General features: G+C 39.6%; 1 protein-coding gene across 1 annotated transcript in view; it reads left to right on the top strand.

The window, feature by feature from the left end:
- The window catches only part of shroom4 (shroom family member 4), a 153,208-nt gene extending 131,503 nt beyond the window's left edge, over positions 1-21,705 (top strand). The window contains exons 8-10 of the mRNA XM_060831987.1: positions 15,068-15,245; positions 15,513-15,785; positions 18,188-21,705. Coding sequence (XP_060687970.1) covers positions 15,068-15,245; positions 15,513-15,785; positions 18,188-18,451 — 715 coding nt within the window. The 3' untranslated portion in view covers positions 18,452-21,705. The remainder of the gene's footprint in view (positions 1-15,067; positions 15,246-15,512; positions 15,786-18,187) is intronic.

Raw genomic sequence — 21,705 nt, 5'->3', positions numbered from 1 at the left:
ACAAATTGAAATCTGACCAGTTTACATTGTGTCTCCAAAATCTACAGTCACTTTGTTTCTTTGTCCAGCAATTCCAACCAGCAGCGAGGTCTGAGGAGCATTTACACTACTGAGACTAATCATATTGCAGCCTGTGGAGTGCAAATATTTATAAAATGAACAGAAAACACAACCAGCTTGATGTTTAAAAGGAATTTGTCCTATTTATTGGATTTACTGCAGTGAAAGTGCTTACAGCAGGGATGTTGATCCCCATTTGGCAACTAACTTTTATTCAGTTTCTTTGGCAGGATGATTAGAGATAGAGTCCTGCTCCTAAATTTCAGCCAATGCCATTCAGAAACCAATCAGCAAGAGTTGAATGAAAATTGGCTAGACTACATATTAATCTGATTTTCCGCATGCTTCAGATGTAATCACAGAGCTCAAATAGGCCTGTGGTAAAACTTAAGTGTAAATTTTTGAGGTACACCTGCCTAACTTGTCTGGATAAGTTTCTGAAGTCACTCAAGAATCAATTTGGCAAACCTTTTAATGAAAAATATCTATCTTAGACTTGGTCTGCCAACCCAACATTCTATAGCAGCACATTTGACTAGGTGTTAGAAGGCTGTGTCCAAGCCTTGGACGCAAATTTCTGGGCTGACACTCCAATCCAGCACTAAAGGAATGCAATACTTTGGGGGTATCACCTTTCATAAAAAAACCCCTTAAAAATAGGTCCAGTTTACTTCCTCAAATGGATCTAAAAATCCCCTAGCAGTATTTTGGAAGGCGAGCAGAGGAGGTGCTCTGGTCAACATTTCTCCCTCGAACAATACGACAGAAATCAGTTATCGGATAATTGTGATGCTGTTTGTGAGAACTCATTCTGCAACAAACTGGCTGACCCATTTTCTACAACAGTGACTATATTTCTAATGAACTTTTATTGGTTATGAAGTGTTTTGAGGCATCTGTGGTCATGAAAGGCCCCATATATAAATGCAAATCTGCTTTTTTCTATGTGTATTGTTTTCAATTTATGAGCTTCTATGAATTTCTGGAATGTCTTTTATGAATTTGTAAAAGGAAAGCACAGGGATTCATGCTTCAGTATTATTTCAATATGCAGTCACTTTATTTTTGGATAACTGTGAGAAGGCAAGTTTCAAACAAAGTCTGTATCTGTGTGTCTTAGCCGCAGCTTGATTTGAAATCCATTCTGAATGGTATCTTTCATCAATGTGTTGCTGTAATTATGCATCATCCTTGCCAACCCGAGAACGATTCCAGTGATTTAATGGTGCAGTGGCCCAACACAATTTCTATTTTTAGAAACTAAAATACTAATCTACAAGTCTATTCAAGATCTCTGCTACTGATTTCTTATAAAGTATTTGTACCTGAATGTAGCTTAGTAAGCTTGTCATGGGTTCACAAAATGTAAAAAGCACGGCAAAGAACGGTGGCCGTGTTTCCAACACTGACTGGGTCACACACAGCACAAGACTTGACTTTTGGAGGCTCATCATCACAATCCCAGGACATCACTGCAGGGATTCTTCAGGGTAGTGTCTCAGGCACTACTGTCTTTAACTGCTTCATCAATTCCCTACCATCGGCATTCTGAAATTACCATTGACTAGAAGCCGAATTTGACCAGCCATATAAATAATGTTGCTACAACAGTAGGTCAGAAGCTTGAAATTCTGTAGTGAGTAACAGACCCCCTGTCTAGCGAGAGCCCATCCACTATCCAAGAGGTACAAGCAAGATGTATGATGGAATATCTCTTCACTTGTCTGTATAAGTGCAGCAATGTTTGAGGCTTGACTTCATCCGTAACTGGACTGATGTACCGTCAAGCATTTAAACTACTGGGCCACAGTAGCAGCAGTCTGTATCATACGTAGTGGCTCACATAGTTCCTTTTACCGCAAAGTTCCTTCCAAACCTGGGACCTCTACCAACTAGAAGGGCAAGGACAGTAGGTGCATGGAACACAACCTAAAAATTCCCCTCCAAGTCCTATATCATTTTTACTTGGAAATATATCACCATTCCTTCACTGACAATGAGTCACAATCCTGGAATTTCCTCCCTAACAGCACTGTGGGTGTAGCACTGTGGATTCACTTCAGTATTTCAAGAAAAGGCTCGACATCGCCTTTCCAAGGACAGTTAGGGAGAGGCAAAAATTGTTGATCTTGTAAGCAATTCTGAAATCCTGTGAAATAATTTTTTTTATACCTCACTGTGTCATTTTCCCCCCTTTAACGCACTTATGACCTAAGTTTTTGACCAAACTGTTGGTCATCTGACCTTGTAACTTCTTGAGTAGCTTTGGTGTCTTACTCATTTTGTAATGCTCCCACAAAACATCTTATGACGTTCCTTTATCTTTAAAGGCATAATATAAATGGATACAATGTTAAAGTAATCAGAATAGAATGCTCTGTTTCAAAGTCTTCTCTAGCAACTAGAGTTTCTACTAAGTGTCTTTCTAAGTTCAGGCTGTTTTTAGGTATGCAGCATCTCCATGACTGACTCTACCTGAATTACTTACTGCCCTGAGCTGTATACTTGACAACAGGTCATGCAGCTTGATGATACAGTCCATTGATTAGAATTTACAGTCTTCCTGAAGGTCCAGCCACAACTCTCAATAATACTTAAGGAGTTTGTTCCCTGTAACTTAGAAGGTTTCTCTTCCTTAGATTATTTATGGAATGGGGGAATATAAACTCCTCTTTCCAAAGAGGATTGTGGATTCTAAAAACACTGCTACTTCATTCCTTTTAGTAGTTAGTTTTGTGGTTCCCAGAATAACATGTTTGGAAAAGTAAAACTGAAAATGCCAGGAATACTCAACAGGTCTGGCAGCATCTGTGGAGAGAAAAACAATTTAAAGTTTAAGGTCCAATTTCATCAGACCTTTTTAGTTCTGATGAAAAATCATGAAAGAAGTTGGTACATTACTTCAGTTTTCTTCAAGCTGATTGTAAGAAACATGGAAAATAGGTGCAAAAGTAGACCATTTGGCCCTTCTAGTCTGTACTACCATTCAGTATGATCATGACAGATCATGCAATCTCCGTATCCCACTCCCACTTTTTCTCCATAACCCCGATCCCATTAGCCACAAGGGCCACTTCCAGCTCCCTTTTGAATATATATAAAATGGATTGGTCCCAACACCTTTCTGTGGAAGAGAGTTCCACACGGTCACAGCTCTCTGAGTAAAACAATTCTTCCTCATCTCAGTCCTGAATGGTTTACCCCTTATTCTTAGATTGTGGCCCCTATTTCTGGACATTTCAAACATCAGGGTCTGTCCAGTCCCATCAGGATTTTACATTTCTATGGGATTTGCCCCCACCCCCAAACCCCATTCATCTAAATTCCAGCAAGTGTAAGCCCAGTTGATCCAATCTTTCTTCGTATGTCACTCCTGATCTTGGGAATCAATCTGTTGAATCTTCGCTGGACCCACTCGATAGCAAGAAGGTCTTTCCTCAGACTAGAAAATCAAAACTGCACACAATACTCTATGTATCCTCACCAAGGCCCTGAATAACCGCAGCAAGACATCCGTATCCTATATTCCAATCCTCTCACTATGAAGGCCAGTATACCATTTAGCTTTGCTCACCACCTGCTGTACCTGCATACCAAACTTCAGCAACTCTTCCATCTTGACACCCAGGTCTCAATGCACCTCCCCATTTCCTAAACTGCCACCATTCAGATGATAATCTAACCTCCTGTTTTTTTCAATCAAGTGGATAACCCCATATTTATCCACATTATATTGTGTTTGCCACGTATTTGCCTGCTTAGCCACCCTATTCGAATCATCCTGCAGCCTCTTAACATCCTCCTTACAGCACACACTTCCACCTAGTTTAGTGTCATCTGCAAATTTGGAGATATGGCATACAATTCCTTTGTCCCAATCGTTAATGTACATTGTGAATATCTGAGCCAAAGTTGTCAAATACATTGGAGAACAAATCCTTGCTACATTACATGCTAGCTTTGAACCAACAGCTAGTGAACAATCACTAGATTACAGTTCCATAGAGAACATAAACTCTTAATTAGCTTGGCCTAATGATTGTTCCTCTTGTTTGAGCATTGACCAGTTCATTGCTGAAGGAAGCTGAGCCCAATCCTGTCCACATGAATGAACTTCCAGCTGTGATTGCTGAATGACAGTCACAAGCAGGAAGCCTGATTGGGTTATTTGGTTTTCTCTTTCTCATCTGAGAATTATGACTGGGGTAATATAACATTGCAGAGGTCAGTAACACTACCTCTGTTCAGATCAGCTCAGTTAGTATAGCTACTGGGATTTGAACTCTGATTCTGCTTCTCTATATGGTACAGCTAAACATCAGATAAATTGCTCTCTTCTTAACATGTGCAAAGAATAGAAAAAGTAATGTTAGAGAGCTCTAAATTAGTTGCAGGACATATCACTACTCTTGCCAGAAATATCATGAGAAAGTTATTAGTGAAGCTTATGTCTCCTGCAAAGGTTGTTCTGGTTCCTGGGGGTATGTTTCCTTGGTAATATTTAACAAGTGGCTAACAAAGTTATTTCTCTGCACTTTGGAAAAAAAACTCTCAGTGAGGGATTGTTGGACTCAGCCCTGACGTCTGTTTTTTTGCTTAATTCACACTTTCAGAACACACAGAGAGATGTGAGCTATCCAAGATGAGCATACTAGTGGGAGAAAGTTCAAAGCTGGGCTTGCACCCACTGGTAACTGCTAGCTGGTAGCTAACCCTAAGGGTCACTGGTTTGTGTTTTACTAACTGCAAACAATTATAGCACCAGTTTTATCACCATAGTTGGCCTAAATTCTTCGACTGCTTTTGGTTAGACCCAGGTACGGGGTATTTGATGAAGATTGGATTAGTCTTAGTTATAGGTTTACACGGTTAACTAGCCTATGGAGGCTTTTTGCATTTTGTTTTTGAACAGCAGCTCCAGACTGCACAGCTTCTCTGCAATGCCAGCAATTTGATGCAAAGCGATTAACCTTTAAACTGTATAAAAGGTACTTAGTGTCCTGACCACAAATCAGAACTCCAGTAATGTTTACCATTTTTGTGGTTGCCATATTTGATGCCTCTGAGTGAGCCTAACAGTGACTGTGGCCGTTTGTACTGAATTATAGGCAGCTTGTTGCACTTTGAACCTAGGCCAAGTAAAAGAAGGGAGAAACTGCCTGTACACAAGTTAAGTTGTTTGCATCTGGCACTGAGTAAATTGTTGCCTAGAAGTCACTTAACCAAACCACTTTTTTTCTGCACCCCCAAACAATATTCTATGCACAGATGTATTCTAAACTGTAGTTACAGCAACGTACATAGTATTCTGAACAAAGCCATCAATCAGTTACAAGTGCTCACTTGAACAGGAGCAGGAAGCACTTGAAACATGTGTATAAAAGTAAACCATTTCTGTTGATAAATGTAGTGATTATAAAGAGTGATCTAGTTTAAAGTATATTGGAAGGACAGGTTGAATGCTGGCCATAGCATCTTGGAGCAAGAGGCTGTCCAAAAGAATGAAGAAGAGAAACAGAACGTGATCGCTTCAGGAGTTTCAATAATTCTGAGGACAAACAACACAGTTTTGCAAGAGCAGGATAAATTTCATTGCTTACCTCCTGCTAAGTTGAAGGATTATTAACAACAGGAATGAAGATAGTTGAAGTAATGAGTCATTGGGACCAATAACATGGAAGAGTAGGCAGGGAAGCCCTGTTTGAAGAGAACTAGGACCTAAATTAAAGAACAGCTTTCCAAAGTTTGGGGTCCCTAGATTATTGTCAGAATTATGTGCAAATTAGCATAATCGACTTTTGCAACAGAGAACAAGTGTGGCAAAAATGGGTTTCACATCATTGAACTAGTACCATTACTGGGACTGAAAGGAATTATCTTTGGGCTTGGCTGCACCTAAATTGATCTTGTGCCGGGGTCCTAGTGAAAAGGATAGATATGGCAATTACAGAGACTTCAATCTAATAACGGGAAGCATAGGTAGTAAAGGAAGTTTCCATCAAAACAAATTATATGGAAAAGAGTAGAGTAACAGTCACAAATTTTGCTTGTGGCTGTATAAGTGAGGGAAAATAAGCGGAAGGATATAAAGTTATTTCAACAGGAAAATGAAAATAAAAACTCAAACAAAATATTTGGGCTGAGGGACAGGTTACAATTAACTTCTCAAATAAGCATTGTTTATATAAATGCAGTGAGTACATGCTGGATACATTGAATGAATTGCAAGTACAAATTCAGTTGGGAGGTAAGGCATGGTTACAGAGACTGTAAGACAGTCAAGAATTGAAACTAAAACGAGCAGGTTAAAGGCTTGCATGAAAAATAGAGAAAATATTAGCAGGGAGGAGTAACCTTGGGGATAAAGGACTAAATCACATCAGTGATAAAAGAAGATATAATGAAACGTGAGTTGACAGTGGAGACTATGGGTGGAATGAAGAAATCAAAAAAATCAATTAGATTCTCGTGGAAGTTGTCTATAGGTCCTCTGGTGCCAACTTTGAAGTAATATATTGTATAAATGCAGAGATTACACAACACGTAATCAAGCCAGTGACTTTAATGGGGGATTTTAACTTTCATAATGAGCGGTAAAAGGGCACTTACCTGTTGAGTTGTCTCAGAATCCAATTCAAATAGGGATAGTTAACATGGCTTTGTGTATGGGAAATCATGTCTCACTAACTTGATTGAGTTTTTTGAGGAAACAACAAAGAGGATTGATGAGGATGAAGTGGTGTACATGATCTATATGGACTCCAGTAAGGCATTTAACAATGTTCCTCATGGTCTAGTTAGCAAGGTTAGATCACATTGAATACAGGGAGAGCTAGCCATTTGAATACAGAACTGGCTCAAAGATAGAAGACAGATGATGATGGTGGAGAGTTGCTTTTCAGACTGAAAGCCTGTGACCAGCAGTGTGTCACAAGACTCGTTGCTGGTTCTGTTAGGTTCTTTTTCTTGAGATTCTTCCACACTTGATGCAACTGCAACATACCACTTTCTGTGAACAGCCAAAGTTTATTAAGTAAGTACAAACTTTTGGAGGAACTCTTAAACACTCTTCATGGAGCTTGTGGAGCCGTGTCAAGAGACGTCCCTGACCAAGGGAACAGTCTTCCCTTTTACATCACTATCCATAATGCGCACAAGACAACCCTCTGCCACTCTCTGTAGTCACATGCCACTCAAGACACATTGTAGTGATTTGATTATTTCCAGAAACAGTGTAATTAAATTGATGCTGAATTGCAGGAGGTGGCCATGTAAATTTTTACATTATGCATGCAAGACAGAGAAATATGCCACCCTCTCCCTCCCTCACCCCCGAACATCTAACTACTTACAGATCAACTGAACGAATTAACCCTTTAACATCTCAGGTAAACTTCTTTTTGTCATTTATGTAAATGATTTGAATAGGAACATAGGATGTACAGTTAGTAAGTTTGCAGATGACACGAAAATTGGAGGTATAGTGGACGCTGAAGATGGTTATCTCAGAGTACAAAGGGATCTTGATCAGATGGGCCAAGGAATGGCAGTTGGAATTTAATTCAGATAAATATGAGGTGATGCATTTTGGAAAGGCAAATCAGGGCAGGACTTATACACTTAATGGTAAGGTTCTGGGGAGTATTGCTGAACAAAGAGACCTTGGAGCGCAGGTTCATAGTTCCTTGAAAGTGGAGTTGCAGGTAGATAGGAGATAGCGAAGGTGTTTGGTATGCTTTCTTTTATTGGTCAGAACATTGAGTAAAGGATTTGGGAAGTCATGTTGCAACTGTACAGGACATTGGTTAGGCCATTTATGGAATATTGTGTGCAATTCTGGTCTCTCCTTGGGATGTTGTGAAACTTGCAAGGGTTCAGAAAAGATTTCCAAGGGTGCTGCCAGAGTTGGAGGATGTGAGCTGTAGGGAGTGTTGAATTTGCTGGGACAGTTTTCCCTGGAGAGTCAGAGGCTGAAGGGTGATCTTAAAATCATGAGGGTCATAGAGATGTACAGCATGGAAACGGACCCTTCGGTCCACCTGTCCATGCCAACCAGATATCTCAACCCAATCTAGTCCCCCCTGCCAGCACCCGGCCCATATCCCTCCAAACCCTTCCTATTCATATACCCATCCAAATGCCTTTTAAATGTTGCAATTCTACCAGCCTCCACCACTTCCTCTGGCAGCTCATTCCACACACGTACCACCCTCTGCATGAAAATGTTGTCCCTTAGGTCTCTTTTGTATCTTTCCCCTCTCACCCTAAACCTATGCCCTCGAGTTCTGGACTCCCCGACCCCAGGGAAAAGAATTTGCCAATTTATCCTATCCATAAATATCCTATACATAATTTTGTAACCCTCTATAAGGTCACCCCTCAGCCTCTGACGCTCTGGGGAAAACAGCCCCAGCCTGTTCAGCCTCTCCCTGTAGCTCAGATCCTCCAATCCTGGCAACATCCTTGTAAATCTTTTCTGAACCCTTTCAAGTTTCACAACATCTTTCCAATAGGAAGGAGACCAAAATTGCACGCAATATTCCAACCAATGTCCTGTACAGCCGCAACATGACCTCCCAACTCCTGTACTCCATACTCTGACCAATAAAGGAAAGCATACCAAACACCTTCTTCACTATCCTATCTACCTGCAACTCCACTTTCAAGGAGCTCTGAACCTGCACTCCAGTGTCTCTTTGTTCAGCAACACTCCCCAGGACCTTACCATTAAGTGTATAAGTCCTGCTAAGATTCACTTTCCCAACATGTAGCACCTTGTATTTATCTGAATTAAACTCCATCTTCCACTTCTCAGCCCATTGGCCCAACTGGTCAAGATCCTGTTTTAATCTGAGGTACCCACTTTGCTGTCCACTACACCTCCAATTTTGGTGTCATCTTCAAACTTACTAACTGTACCTCTTATGCTCGGATCCAAATCATTTATGTAAATGACAAAAAGTAGAGGACCCAGCACCAATCCTTGTGGCACTCCACTGGTCACAGGTCTCCAGTCTGAAAAACAATCCTCCACCACCACTCTGTCTTCTTCCTTTGAACCAGTTCTGTATCCAAATGGCTAGTTCTCCCTGTATTCCATGAGATCTAAACTTGCTAATCTGTCTCCCATGGGGAACCTTGTCGAATGCCTTACTGAAGTCCATATAGATCACATCTACTGCTCTGCCCTCATCAATCCTCTTTGTTACTTCCTCAAAAAGCTCAATCAAGTTTGTGAGACATGATTTCCCACGCACAAAGCCATGTTGACTATTCCTACTTAGTCCTTGCCTTTCCAAATACATGTACATCCTGTCCCTCAGGACTCCCTCCAACAACTTGTCCACCACTGAGGTCAGGCTCCCTGATCTATAGTTCCCTGGCTTGTCTTTACCACCCTTCTTAAACAGTGGCACCACATTTGCCAACCTCCAGTCTTCCGGCACCTCACTTGTGACTATCGATGATACAAATATCTCAGCAAGAGGCCCAGCAATCACTTCTCTAGCTTCCCACAGAGCTATCAGGTACGCCTGATCAGGTCCTAGGGATTTATCCACCTTTAACTGTTTCAAGACATCCAGCACTTCCTGCTCTGTAATCTGGACATTTTGCAAGATGTCACCATTTATTTCCCTACAGTCTACATCTTCCAGATCCTTTTCCACAGTAAATACTGATGGAAAATATTCATTTAGTATCTCCCCCATTTTCTGTGGCTCCACAGAAAGGCCGCCTTGCTGATCTTTGAGGGGCCCTATTCTCTCCTTAGTTACCCTTTTGTCCTTAATATATTTGTAAAAACCCTTTGGATTCTCCTTAATTCTATTTGCTAAAGCTATCTCAGGTCCCCTTTTGGCCCTCCTGATTTCCCTCTTAAGTATACTCCTACTTTCTTTATACTCTTCTAAGGATTCACTTGATCTATCCTGTCTACACCTGACATATGCTTCCTTCTTTTTCTTAACCAAATTCACAATTTCTTTAGTCATCCAGTATTCCCTATACCTACCAGCCTTCCCTTTCACCCTGACAGGAATATAATTTCTCTGGATTCTTGTTATCTCATTTCTGAAGGCTTTCCATTTTCCAGCCGTCTCTTTACCTGCGAGCATCTGCCTCCAATCAGTTTTAGAAAGTTCTTGCCTAATACTGTCAAAGAGATTTCCTCTGGGGCTTGGAGTTTTCTGTGAAGTCTGCTCCTCGTTCAGGAGACTAGGCAGCAGCACATTGCATGTGAGACCCTGTCCCCACCTCCTGCCCACCCCCACCCACTAACCCTGCACCCCTGTCCACCCCCAACCACCGTCTGACACACATCCGCGCCACTGCCCCCAGCCGAACCCCCAACCCCCGGGACAGCCAAATTGTACACCAACAGTAAGTCTGCTGATGCCTTTGTGGGGTAAGGCTCTAAATAGTGCACACGTGCGTTCTCTCTCTCTCTCGCTCTCTCACTCGCGCTCTCTCTCTCTCTCTCACACACTTTTTACTGCAACTTTTTGACAGGTTCCACCTTTGCTCTGTACAGGACAATGTCGGGGAGATTATCTGGGAAAAGGGGGATTTAGGGTTCACCCCTGTGTAGAATTCCAGGGAAAGTAATTTAGAGATGGTGCCTGGACTGTCCAGGACTGTTCTCGGAAGCATTTCAGTGAGTCAAGTAATCACTGTACCTGTAAACAAAAGCCGCAATCAGGGTTGAAACAGCTCTTTGACGTAATGTTTCTGTTAGGACCTTGAGATCCCCTTTGGATAATCCGATATTCAGATAATTGATATTCGGATAGTCGAGGTTCCTCTGTATTAGTCTAGGTGAAGTCCCATTGTGTCCTGTACAGTTATAACAGCACTCCCTTACTTTTATTCTCCATTCCCCTTGTACTAAAGGCCAACATCCTGTTGGCCTCCCTAATTGCTTGCATGCTAACATTTTGTAATTCATGTATAAGGACAGCTAGATGCCTCTGTACCACAATAAGGCCAATGAGGCTCGTCTGTTCATGTACATATATCATTAAAAAGCAATTAATTGTTACAGAAAATAATATAAAAGGCTAACAAAAGTTTGCTTTCATATTTAAAGATTGAAATTAAAGGATTAGAAAAATTTATAATGCAGCTGTGCAGCACCATAATTAGATCACACTTGGCAAACTCTGAACAGTTCCACGCACTGTACCTTAGTATTCTAACTTTGAGGGGAATGACGCATCAATTTTACTGAAATGATTCTGCATTGCAAGGGTTAAATTACCATGCGAGATTACAAACTAGAGTAATAGCCCTGAGAGTCACAAAATATTATGATGAATAAATGGGGTGAATGATGGAAAACGTTTCTGCTGATAGGGATGCTAAGATTAGATTTTCGTGAGTAAAAGTAGGAAATATTTCTACATTGAAAGGGGATTAGCAGTTTGGAACGCTCTTCTGTCAATGATAGTTGATGCTAATTAATTGTCAGTAGTTTGAGTTATCAATCTCAGATTTAAAATTAAGTGTTATGAGGCAACAGCAAACATGTGAAGTTGGATCTCAGCAATTATGATCTCATTGGATGGTGGGACAAGCTTGACAAGTTCAGTAACAAAAAGAGAAATTGCTGAAAAAGCTCAGCAGGTCTCGCAGCATCGTGAAGAGAAATCAGAGTTAACATTTCAAGTCCAGTGACCATTCCTCAGAACTGGGATTCAAGAATCAATTCCTGTATGTGTCCAGTTCCAAATATGAACTGGATGATATTTTTAGAGAGGATCTGTGTATAGTACAAGTTGCTGAATTGTGACTACATAGAAATACTTGTGTATTTGGATTTTTAAAAGATATCTGATAAAGTGCCATTTTAAAGGTTAATATAGGAGATAAGATCTTGTGTGATGGGGTAATACATTAGCATGGGTATAGGATTGGCTAATTAACTGGATATTTTCATATTTTTTAGCTGTAACTAGTCATGTGACACAGGGATCCGTGTTGGGCCCTAAATTATTACGATCTATAGTCAGGACATGGATTAAGGAATTGACATATTGTAGCCAATGGGCTGACAATAGAAACGTAGGTAGGAAAACAAGTCGTGAGAAGAGTAGAAAAGATGGGTTAAATGAGGGGACACAAAATTAGCAAATGGAGTATCAGATGAGAAGATGTGTAGTTGTCTGTTTTGGTCAAAGCATAGAAATGCAGTGTATTAAATGGAGCAAGACTACAAAATGCTGTAATGCAGGAGTAACTGGGTGTCCTTGTACGTGAATAATAAAGTCAGCTTGAGCATCTCCGGCTAGGCCAGAATTTGTTGCCATCTTTAATTGCCCTGGAGAAGCTGTTGGCCTCTTTGAATGACTGAACTTTGTGTTGTAGGAAAACCTACTGAGTGGTTAGGAAGAGAGTTCCACAGTTTGACCCAAGAACTTGATTGATGACCCCTTCCATCACTTTACTATTGATAGTAAAGTTAACGTTGCCATAGTTCCAGAGGACTGCTCTCTCATCAGAGAGAGAGAAATGACAGGTGATGATTTAATCTGAGGACCACCAGACAACAAGCACTGCAAGGGCGTGGTTTAGATGGTTGGACCCTCGTGATGACCTCAGTATAGTGATTGAAACCAGGTGGATCCCATTGACTGAGATTTTTGATTGGCCCAGTCAGGAAACCCTAACTGACCGATATAAACAGGGAATTTAAAATCTCCTCCTTTTTCGGGACTGACTCCATGCTGGCTGGCCACTGCCAATGACTGTGCATAAGTAAATAAAGGGTGGAGGGATACTGGGCTCTGTGAAGTTATTTCACTCGGCCTACACTATTGGTGTCATTCTGCATCACAAACTACCCATCCAGCTAACTGACCCCAGTGTTGGACTAGGCTGTGTTTATTCTGCTTTGTGTGGACAGGCCATTCCTGGAAGGTTTTTCATCGCATCTGGTAGATGTGGCTGTTAGCAGGTGTGCTAGAACAACTTGGCTAGAGGTATGGCTAATTCTGGAATCTTCAGTGCCAATGCCCAAATGATATCAGCGCAATTTTAAATTTGTCATCCAAATTTTTAAAATTTGCTTCAATTTTTTTTTAAAGTCAGTCAAAAACATTCAGCTGAGTGAAAGCAAGACAAACTTGAAAATGCTGAGTTAATACAATCTTTGCAGATGAATCTGGAATCCTTGTTGTTCAGGCTGCATAATTTCAGCAACAACAATATGGGGAAAGTGCAGTGGATGCTATTATAACGAACAATGTGTGTTAAGTCTTCAATTTATATTGGAAGTTGAGTTCTGAGATGCACTACAATGTCAAAATTCTGTCCTGATTACAGCATTCTCTTTCCGCAGCCCATCTTCATTTGAAAAATGCAGCTCCATTATAGAGAGAGAATGATTTTTAGGAACTGTTGCGTGACAATACCTGCTCAGTTTATACACTGTTTTGCCCACTTTTGGATTACAGTCAATCAGGAAAGCTAATGTAGCGATAGCACTGCTGAAGAATGATAAAGATAAGCTTAGAGGTGTTGACAGAGGAATGGCAGAAGCAGTGACTAACTACTTTATCATCTTCAGTCAAAACTGAGGTATTTTTGTAGATACTAATAGTGGATGAACTTGAGGATATTAAGAGCTTGGAAGGAAATGGAGAAAATAATTGACCAATTATTACACCTATAAAAATATAAAATCCCAAGTCCAGATGGTATCCAGCCAAATATATTCAAGGAAACTAAGCATCATAAGTACCTTTGTAAGATCTGTTATATGATTGATATCAATGATACCAACTTCAATATCTTTACTAAGTCTGGTAGAAGAACCTGTAGTAACAAGATATCATAATAGTATGCATAGATTTCAAAAGGCTCAGTCATGCGGAAAGAGTCTGGTAGAATTCCTTGGACATAATAGCAAGGGTCAATTTCATATTTTGGTTTTCAAGAGACCTTTTGGATAGTACCACATGGTAAGCCATGACAACAGTTAGAGCGTGTGGAGTTAGACCAAGTAGCTGATTAGAAAATGAATTGGCTGTAAAATAAGGTCAAGTGTAGGGTTGAATGCATTAGATTAGTTTGGAAATGGTGTTTAATGATATTACTGTTATTTTATTTTAATGGCCGAGGCTTAAACAAGTAGCTTACCATCAAAACCTGCTGGTGATCTATAGCTAACAAGGAACTGTAGAAAATCTATAGGCTGGGTAGTTGTGGCAAACTTACATTAAGTAGATAAATGAGAGCTTATATACATTGGTAGATAAAACACAATATCACTTCCACCTCAGAAAATTGGGTTGAAATGAAAAGGGATGTAGGTTAAAAATCATTAACAGAAGCATCACAGATCAACAAAGCAAGAATAAATATTAATAAAGCATTAATTTGTCTGAAGGGATATAATATTCAAAAGTGATGAAGGTGTAAGCGTGTAGTCAGGCTGCACTTGGAGATGTACGAAGTACGAGTTTGCATATTGAAAATGACTGTTTGGGGGGGGGGGGGTGCAATGCAAGCAAGATCTGGATGAGAACAGAGGTGAAACCAGAAATGAAAGATTTTCTTTAGGTATCAATTAGGATTAAACCGGTTGATGCTTTCCCTAGAGTCAACCTGATTGAAATCATTGCTAATATGAACAGATTGTGCAGGTAAAGTGTCCATAAATACAAAGTATTTATTCAGTAGAGAAATGAGAAACATATATACTTAGTTTAGAAGGTGGAATCCAGTACCATAAAAGGTGAGACCAACAGCTTAAATGATTGCAGAAGAATATTAGACAAGAGGAAAACTAATAGAAAGGTATGCTTAAAGGTAGAGAAGAGATGGATGGAATGCAAAGAAACTTGTGAGGAAGGTAAACACCAGCACAGACAGTCTGGGGCAAATTGTTTTATTCTGTGCTAGAAATTCTATGAAGGGCATCAATACTAAATTTCATCAGCATTTCTTGTTTAGAATTTGTCTTGGTTTCTTGCATTGCTAATGTGATTTTTCTTTGCTTTCTTTACAGGTGTACTGCACAGGCCACCTCCTCAACAGCAATCACTAGCTCAACTTCTTGCTCAGCTTACTATAGCACATCTGCTGCCAAGGCCGAGCTGTTGAACAAAATGAAGGACTTACCAAATATGGCTGAAGTGTGTTTGGAAGAGGAGGAAGAAGAGGAGGAAACGTTGATAGAAAAGAAGGTATTAAGTTTTTTTTCCTAGATATAGAATTGTCTTAGGTGATGAGAAGAGGCACCTGCTAAATAAAGTTAGCAGGCAGAAAGATCGAAAAAGTAATCTGAAAGCACCCCTTCGTGGGACATGTAAATACCAAGGATACGTTATTTGAATGGAGGCCTGTGTGCAGACTTGTCTCATGTATCATGTGGCGAAAGTTTTATACTTTCACGTCATTTTGGGCAAAGGAACTCTCTTCTAATCAATATTTTTTCTTATAAATTTCCACAGCAGCAACTGATTAGCAGTCTGAGCAGGAAACTCTCTGTATTGCATGAAGCCCAGAAGAGCCTCTTGGAAGACATCAGTGCAAACTGTGCATTGGGGGAAGAGGCAGAAAGACTGGTGAAGAATGTCTGCAAACCAAACGAGTTTGATAAGTACCGAATGTTCATTGGGGATTTGGATAAAGTTGTAAACCTGTTGCTGTCTCTCTCAGGCCGACTTGCTCGAGTGGAAAATGCCTTAAATAACCTGGATGTTGAAATGAGTGAGGAAGAAAGGGTAGGTATTGTCAGTCAATGCTAAATCATAAACGTATCATGTATGTAATGCCAAAGAATGTCAAGTGGAACTGGTCAGACTTCCTCTTTGGATATGGCCATTGCCTGACACTTGTGTAGCATGACTGAATTGGATTAGATTCCCGACAGTGCGGAAACAGGCCATTGGCATCAATTCCACACCAACCCACTGAAGGGTAACACACCCAGGCCTATTTCCCTCTTACTAATGCGCCTAACACTATGAGCACTGTAGCATGGCCAATTCACCTGACTTGCACATCTTTGGACTGAGAGGGGAAAGCAGATCACCCGGAGGAAACCCACGCAGACACTGGGAGAAAGTGCAAACTCCAGACAGGCAGTCATCCAAGGCTGGAATCGTACCTGGGTCCCTGGTGCTGTGAGGCTGCAGTGCTAACCGCTGAGCCACTGTGACTGTTACTTTTCATGTAAAGCCTACCTTTTCCCCATAACATTTGATTCCATTACTAATTAAAAATTTAGTTCAGCCTTGAATATTTAAAAACCCAACCTTGAATGCTCTTTAAGAATGCAGCTTGTCACTTGTCAGCTTGAATGCACTTGTCAGCCCAGGCGTAGATTTCAATCCACTCTTGCTGCAGTTGAACACGAACTGCTTCAGTATCCGAGTCCAATGATCACAGTAGGGTATTGAAGACCCTGTTCTCATGCATCAACTCGAATCATGATGCATTTCCAAAGTAATGAATACTATGATAGTATCACTGATTGCTTAAGAATTGTTTGGGTCTTGTCAGAAGAGAGTGAAAGTAGAGTGGCACGAGATGATTTAGTTACAATCAATATGCGAAATTCTGCATTTTAATAACTGATAGCAAAATCTGGTTTTAAATATTGTGAATAATTTTGACATTTCTGTTGCATAAGAACTTAGCTTAGTAGAGATGGCTCTAATCAAACAGCTAACAACATCAACAAACTTAGATAGTTCAATAATCTATTTTGATGCAAATCAAGTGAGAAGAGATAAAATGGTTTTCTTCTTCTGTCACTCCCCATTTGGTTATTAGCAGATACCTTGAATTTTAAAACGGTAGTGGGTTGCCAACTCAATATATTCTTGACTGTGCAGTCTCTAAGAAATAAGACCGACCTTTATTTTTAAGTTAAGCGCATATGTGATTACTTTTGTTAGTAAGACCCAACAATGTAAAAATGTCAAAAATGTGCAAATTCATCCTACTTCCCACTATTGCTTGCAAACACAGACGCGTTTTCACAAGCTACAAAAAAGTACAGCTTTACTGTGTGTTAGATAAACTTAGCCAAGTAAAATGAAGATTGAAAGGTGAAGTCAATAAGGAGTCACGATGTTTTGTTTCTCACTGAGGCAGTTGCTGTATAGTCATTGTGGGTATAGTATTTTCTCCTGAAATCGCAGCTGTGGAAAATCCAGTGGCTTTTAATGGAAAGTCTCTGCTGTGGAGACCTTCAACAGATCGAGATGCAGAGCTCGGATAGAATGTTGAGATGAGAGATGGGCAAGACAACTATCTGCTGCGGTTAATATCAATTACTGTCCAGACCCTAACTTCAAAGACCACACAAGAGGTTGTCAATATGGTCTCTCTCCTTTCTACTTCCATACTCCAAAGAATATAGAGGACGAGTTCATGCAGTTCCTCTTTAGCTGTTATTTCACAGCCTATATGATTAATGTCCTTACAATTACCTTCTGAATAGATCAGTCTTCATTGATAAGATAGGAAGGAGGGTATCATAGCTCCGAAAAACTGTTGTCTCTATTGGGCCTTTGCATCTCTGTCCAAGAAAAGTGAATATGGCTGCACATTGCAAATAAGTCTCATCCGTCTGAAATTTTAGTCAATGTCCTTAAGTCTTTTCTTTAAAGAAAAAGATAGAAAACAACTGATGAAACTATAATATTTTATAAAGAACATATATTTTCGACCGTTTGATTCTACTGATGTTCCAGTGAGTGTGTGCAATGCTGAGTGGTACGAATGTTCCAGATTGGATTCTATTCTGAATTAGCTGGCCTCTCCAAACCTGACAGGAAGCACAAGGTGGAAATAAATGTTTTATAGTATCTCGAGGGCTTTGAGGGGTAACTTTAGCTGTCAGTATAAAAAAAAGCGTTGTTACAGAGTCCCAGCTCTTGATTTGCTATCACACCGCTGTATTGAAAATGTGTCAACTGAGAAGGGAGTGAATTCCATGCTGACAGTGTTCAAATGTGAGTAACAGCCATCTGGGAAAGATGCCACAAAATTTCTGCCTCCTGTGAATCAGCATCCTACATGATACAATAGCTGGGAGACAATAGAAGGAAGTGCAGAAAAAAAAGTCCAGGAAAGGCAAAAGTAACTGATTAGCATTGTTCATTTTAATTTGCAGCATGCATTGACTGAAAAGAAAAAGCAACTTTTAGCTCAGCTCGAAGAAGCCAAAGAACTGAAAGAGCATGTGGATCGCAGAGAGCATGCTGTTCATAATATCCTTGTCAAGCACCTGTCTGAGGAGGAGCTGCAGGATTACATTCATTTTGTAAAGATGAAATCTGCCCTCATCATTGAACAGAGAGAGCTGGAGGACAAAATCAAGCTTGGCGAGGAGCAGCTCAAGTGTCTGAGGGACAGTTTATCCTTCAGACCGTGCTAACACAGCAATATTGAAATGTAGAACACTTTAAAATTAATGTTTGGTCTAAATCATTAAACTGAAAAGCATCAAAATTTAAGAAATAATGAATTCCTTTATCAAACATATTCATATCCAATGGTTTTAAAATCTGCTGTATATGCCTCCTATTTGTTAGATATGACCACAGTTATGAATCCTAGTCATGCTTATCCTACTAACTGACATTCTTCAGTGAAATTTGCTTATGTGAAAGGATGGAAGTATTGGCTTCATCCAGTTGGTATGGATGACCACTGCTGAAGTAGCAGCCTGTATGAATCAGGAAGGTCCCAAGTTGTAATATCCACACATTGAATTGTTTGATTTTAAATGAGAGAATCTGAAGTTTTCCAAATGGCCTCGAGGTTCCGAGCTGGAAAGTAAAGTTAGTTCTGAGTCCTGGTTCTAGTTTTATCCAGTACTATTTTGGAACATGCAGAGGCTTTGCTACTTAAATGCTTAATTGATAACAATCTATTGATACTTGATATTGAGATCATGATGAAGAATGTTTAATTGAGTAAGGAACTGGAGGGCTGCCGGTCCAAGTGAAGTTTTACTTTCTTAAGAATTGGTCTGGTGAGTAGAGAATGAAGAAGATAAAAATAAGAATTTTGAGATTAAATAAATAATAGATTTGCAAAAATAACCCCCAACAGCTGATTTTTTTTCTTTTTACTCATTTTTTTTAATTGTATAAAAGAAACCAATCAGAATCAACTGCCTCCCATGACATTCTTTCCTTCTCAACTGGTGGTGTCATTGTAAAATAAAGTTGTAACTAATCGAGTTCATTTTTAAAAATTCCATTTTGTTTTTAAGTTGTGTTCCACCCTATTTCAGGGTATACTATGTTACTGATGTATGGGTCACCAAACACACACCCTTGACAAAAACATCATAGAACAGGCTACCTTAAAAAGCAATTGTCATTTATGTTTTTATTTCAATCATGGGTAAGCAACAGACTAATAGCTAATTTATTTAGTGATTTTTAGTAATATTTTGGTGGGTGGTTTCTGTCATTTTGCAGATACAATAATCCCGAAGAACCACAAGTTATTTTATATTAAGTTAAAAATGATTAGGTGATTTTTGCATTCATAAACCTTATTCTTTTCTATGCATATAAATATTGCCCAACATTTTCAATTGCTGTGCACAGCCAATAGGGTGCTCTTCAAATGTGTAACTCTTAAATAATAATGCATTACCCTCTCTCTGGCTCATATCAGTAAATTTACTACCCAGTGTATCAGTGACAACAGAGGCCAAAAGTGTTTAAGTTTCAATCCTTGGTCTGTTCTAAGGTAACTTGTCTTAGTTGGGATGGGATAGAAAATTAGCCAAAGTTGCAGCACTTGAGAACTATCCAGTGACCTTTATGGAGAAATGTGAATGTGGATATTGGGTAAGCATAGGATTAGTTTCCATGGTGAAATAGCCTTCCTTCACTGAACATGACCCTGCAACCATGGCCATTTTGTCAAGATACTGCAAGTTAGTTTGCAGACATATGGACAAGAAATGGGAGGAAGGCAAAATTCCTTCACTTTTATAATAAATTAAAATTGCAGTTAATTTCAGACGAAAAAGCTACCATGATTCACTCAGCCGATTAGACCCAATTTCAGAATTTAGTGTTGTACTTAAAATTGCAAAAAAAATTGATAAATGATAATAGTCTAAATTTTTAATGTCTGCATATAATATAGTGTGCTTGTGACATCCAGTGGCAAAAATCAGTATTACACTATTATTTCTTTTCATTCCAATACCAGCTGATCCATTGAAGATGACTTCGGTCCTCTATGTAAATGATTACTTGGAACAGAAACAGCCACAGGTTGAACTGGGGGTAGATTGATCATTTGTTGTCTTCATTATCAATGCCATCCAACTGGCAATTATTTTTGTCACCAGAAATGTGATTGTGATAAATTTCAAAACTAAGAATTGCGCACTAATGGCCGCTAATACTCAAGAATGAAGTGGTGACATATTTCTAATAGCTGTGTTAAAATAATGAAGGAATATTAAAACCTCTGCTGGATAATGGGAGGTCTGAATGATTGTTGTGCCATTTATGTTACATTTTGCACAGACTGTAACTGCTTTTGTTTCATGTACACTTATGAGAAGGAGAAATGGGATTTTTCAGACAATGTTTCTCATGTTAAGTTAGTCTGAAGCTTTTATTCAAAAACTGGAATAATTGAATTTCTGCCAAAAAAAATTACAAGGCTGCTTTTATTATTTTGTACTGCAATTTACTGTAATTCACCAGACCTTCAGTTGAGGTACCTCAATCAGTATTCAGTGCATGAAAGATTTATGCTGGATATATGCAAAATTGTGTTTTAAGAATTACATTTGAAGCTGAAAGTGAATGATTGAGGCATAAAGTGTGCAAATGGGGAGTTTAGTATCTGGGAAACTTGAAAATAATTGGCATAATTTGTAACTCTTAAAAGTATATTCCTATTTCCCAGCTGCAGCTTGGCAGATTGAAGGTAACGTTGCTAGTGACCTAAGTTATTGAGAAGGGGTTAGACAGATGCCTGGATGGTTCGAGGGGTGTGATGCAATAAAGGAGATTGGCCAATAGCTATAGTGGGTGATGTGGTGGTTTGACAGAACATTGGGGAAGGTTAAGCAGACTGTAGTGAATGTCCAACAGATCATGGAGCAGGTTTAATTGAGCTGGGAGAAGACACTGTTGCTCCTCTTGTTCTGTAGGTATTGTGTAAGAGCAGTTACCTGTTGAATCTATTTTCTCACACCTCCTCCGCCCTGGGAAACATGAGATGCAGGTCTTAAAAACAAAAGTATTATTAAAGTAGATGCTTGTGGTCTCCTTAAAATATTTTACATTTTGTAAAATTCCAAACTTCTAACTCACATCCTCTTCCATCTCCTGAGAGCGAGTTGATCACATGGTTTCCAACCTGACACATCTCCAATTAAACAACAGTTGAGCTGGTTGTAATAAGATTTACCTAACTTCATTTTACTCTCCCCTCCTGTCACTCCTATTCCCCTTCTCAAATCATCTGGGGTGACTAAAATATTTCTAGGGTATCTAGAAATCGCATTTCTATAGATCTTTGTGAAATTACAGCATGTGAACACTTAAATTGTATGGTTCAAAGTTTGTGCGAAGATTTGTAGCTCGGGTGCTTGTTGTAGTGGTTCTGTTTGCTGAGCTGGAAGTTTTAGTTGCAAACGTTTCG

The sequence above is a fragment of the Hemiscyllium ocellatum genome, chromosome 11 (assembly GCF_020745735.1).
Source record: "Hemiscyllium ocellatum isolate sHemOce1 chromosome 11, sHemOce1.pat.X.cur, whole genome shotgun sequence".
In the NCBI taxonomy this organism is placed as follows: Eukaryota; Metazoa; Chordata; class Chondrichthyes; order Orectolobiformes; family Hemiscylliidae; genus Hemiscyllium; species Hemiscyllium ocellatum.
This window is presented reverse-complemented; position numbering and strand designations above follow the sequence as displayed.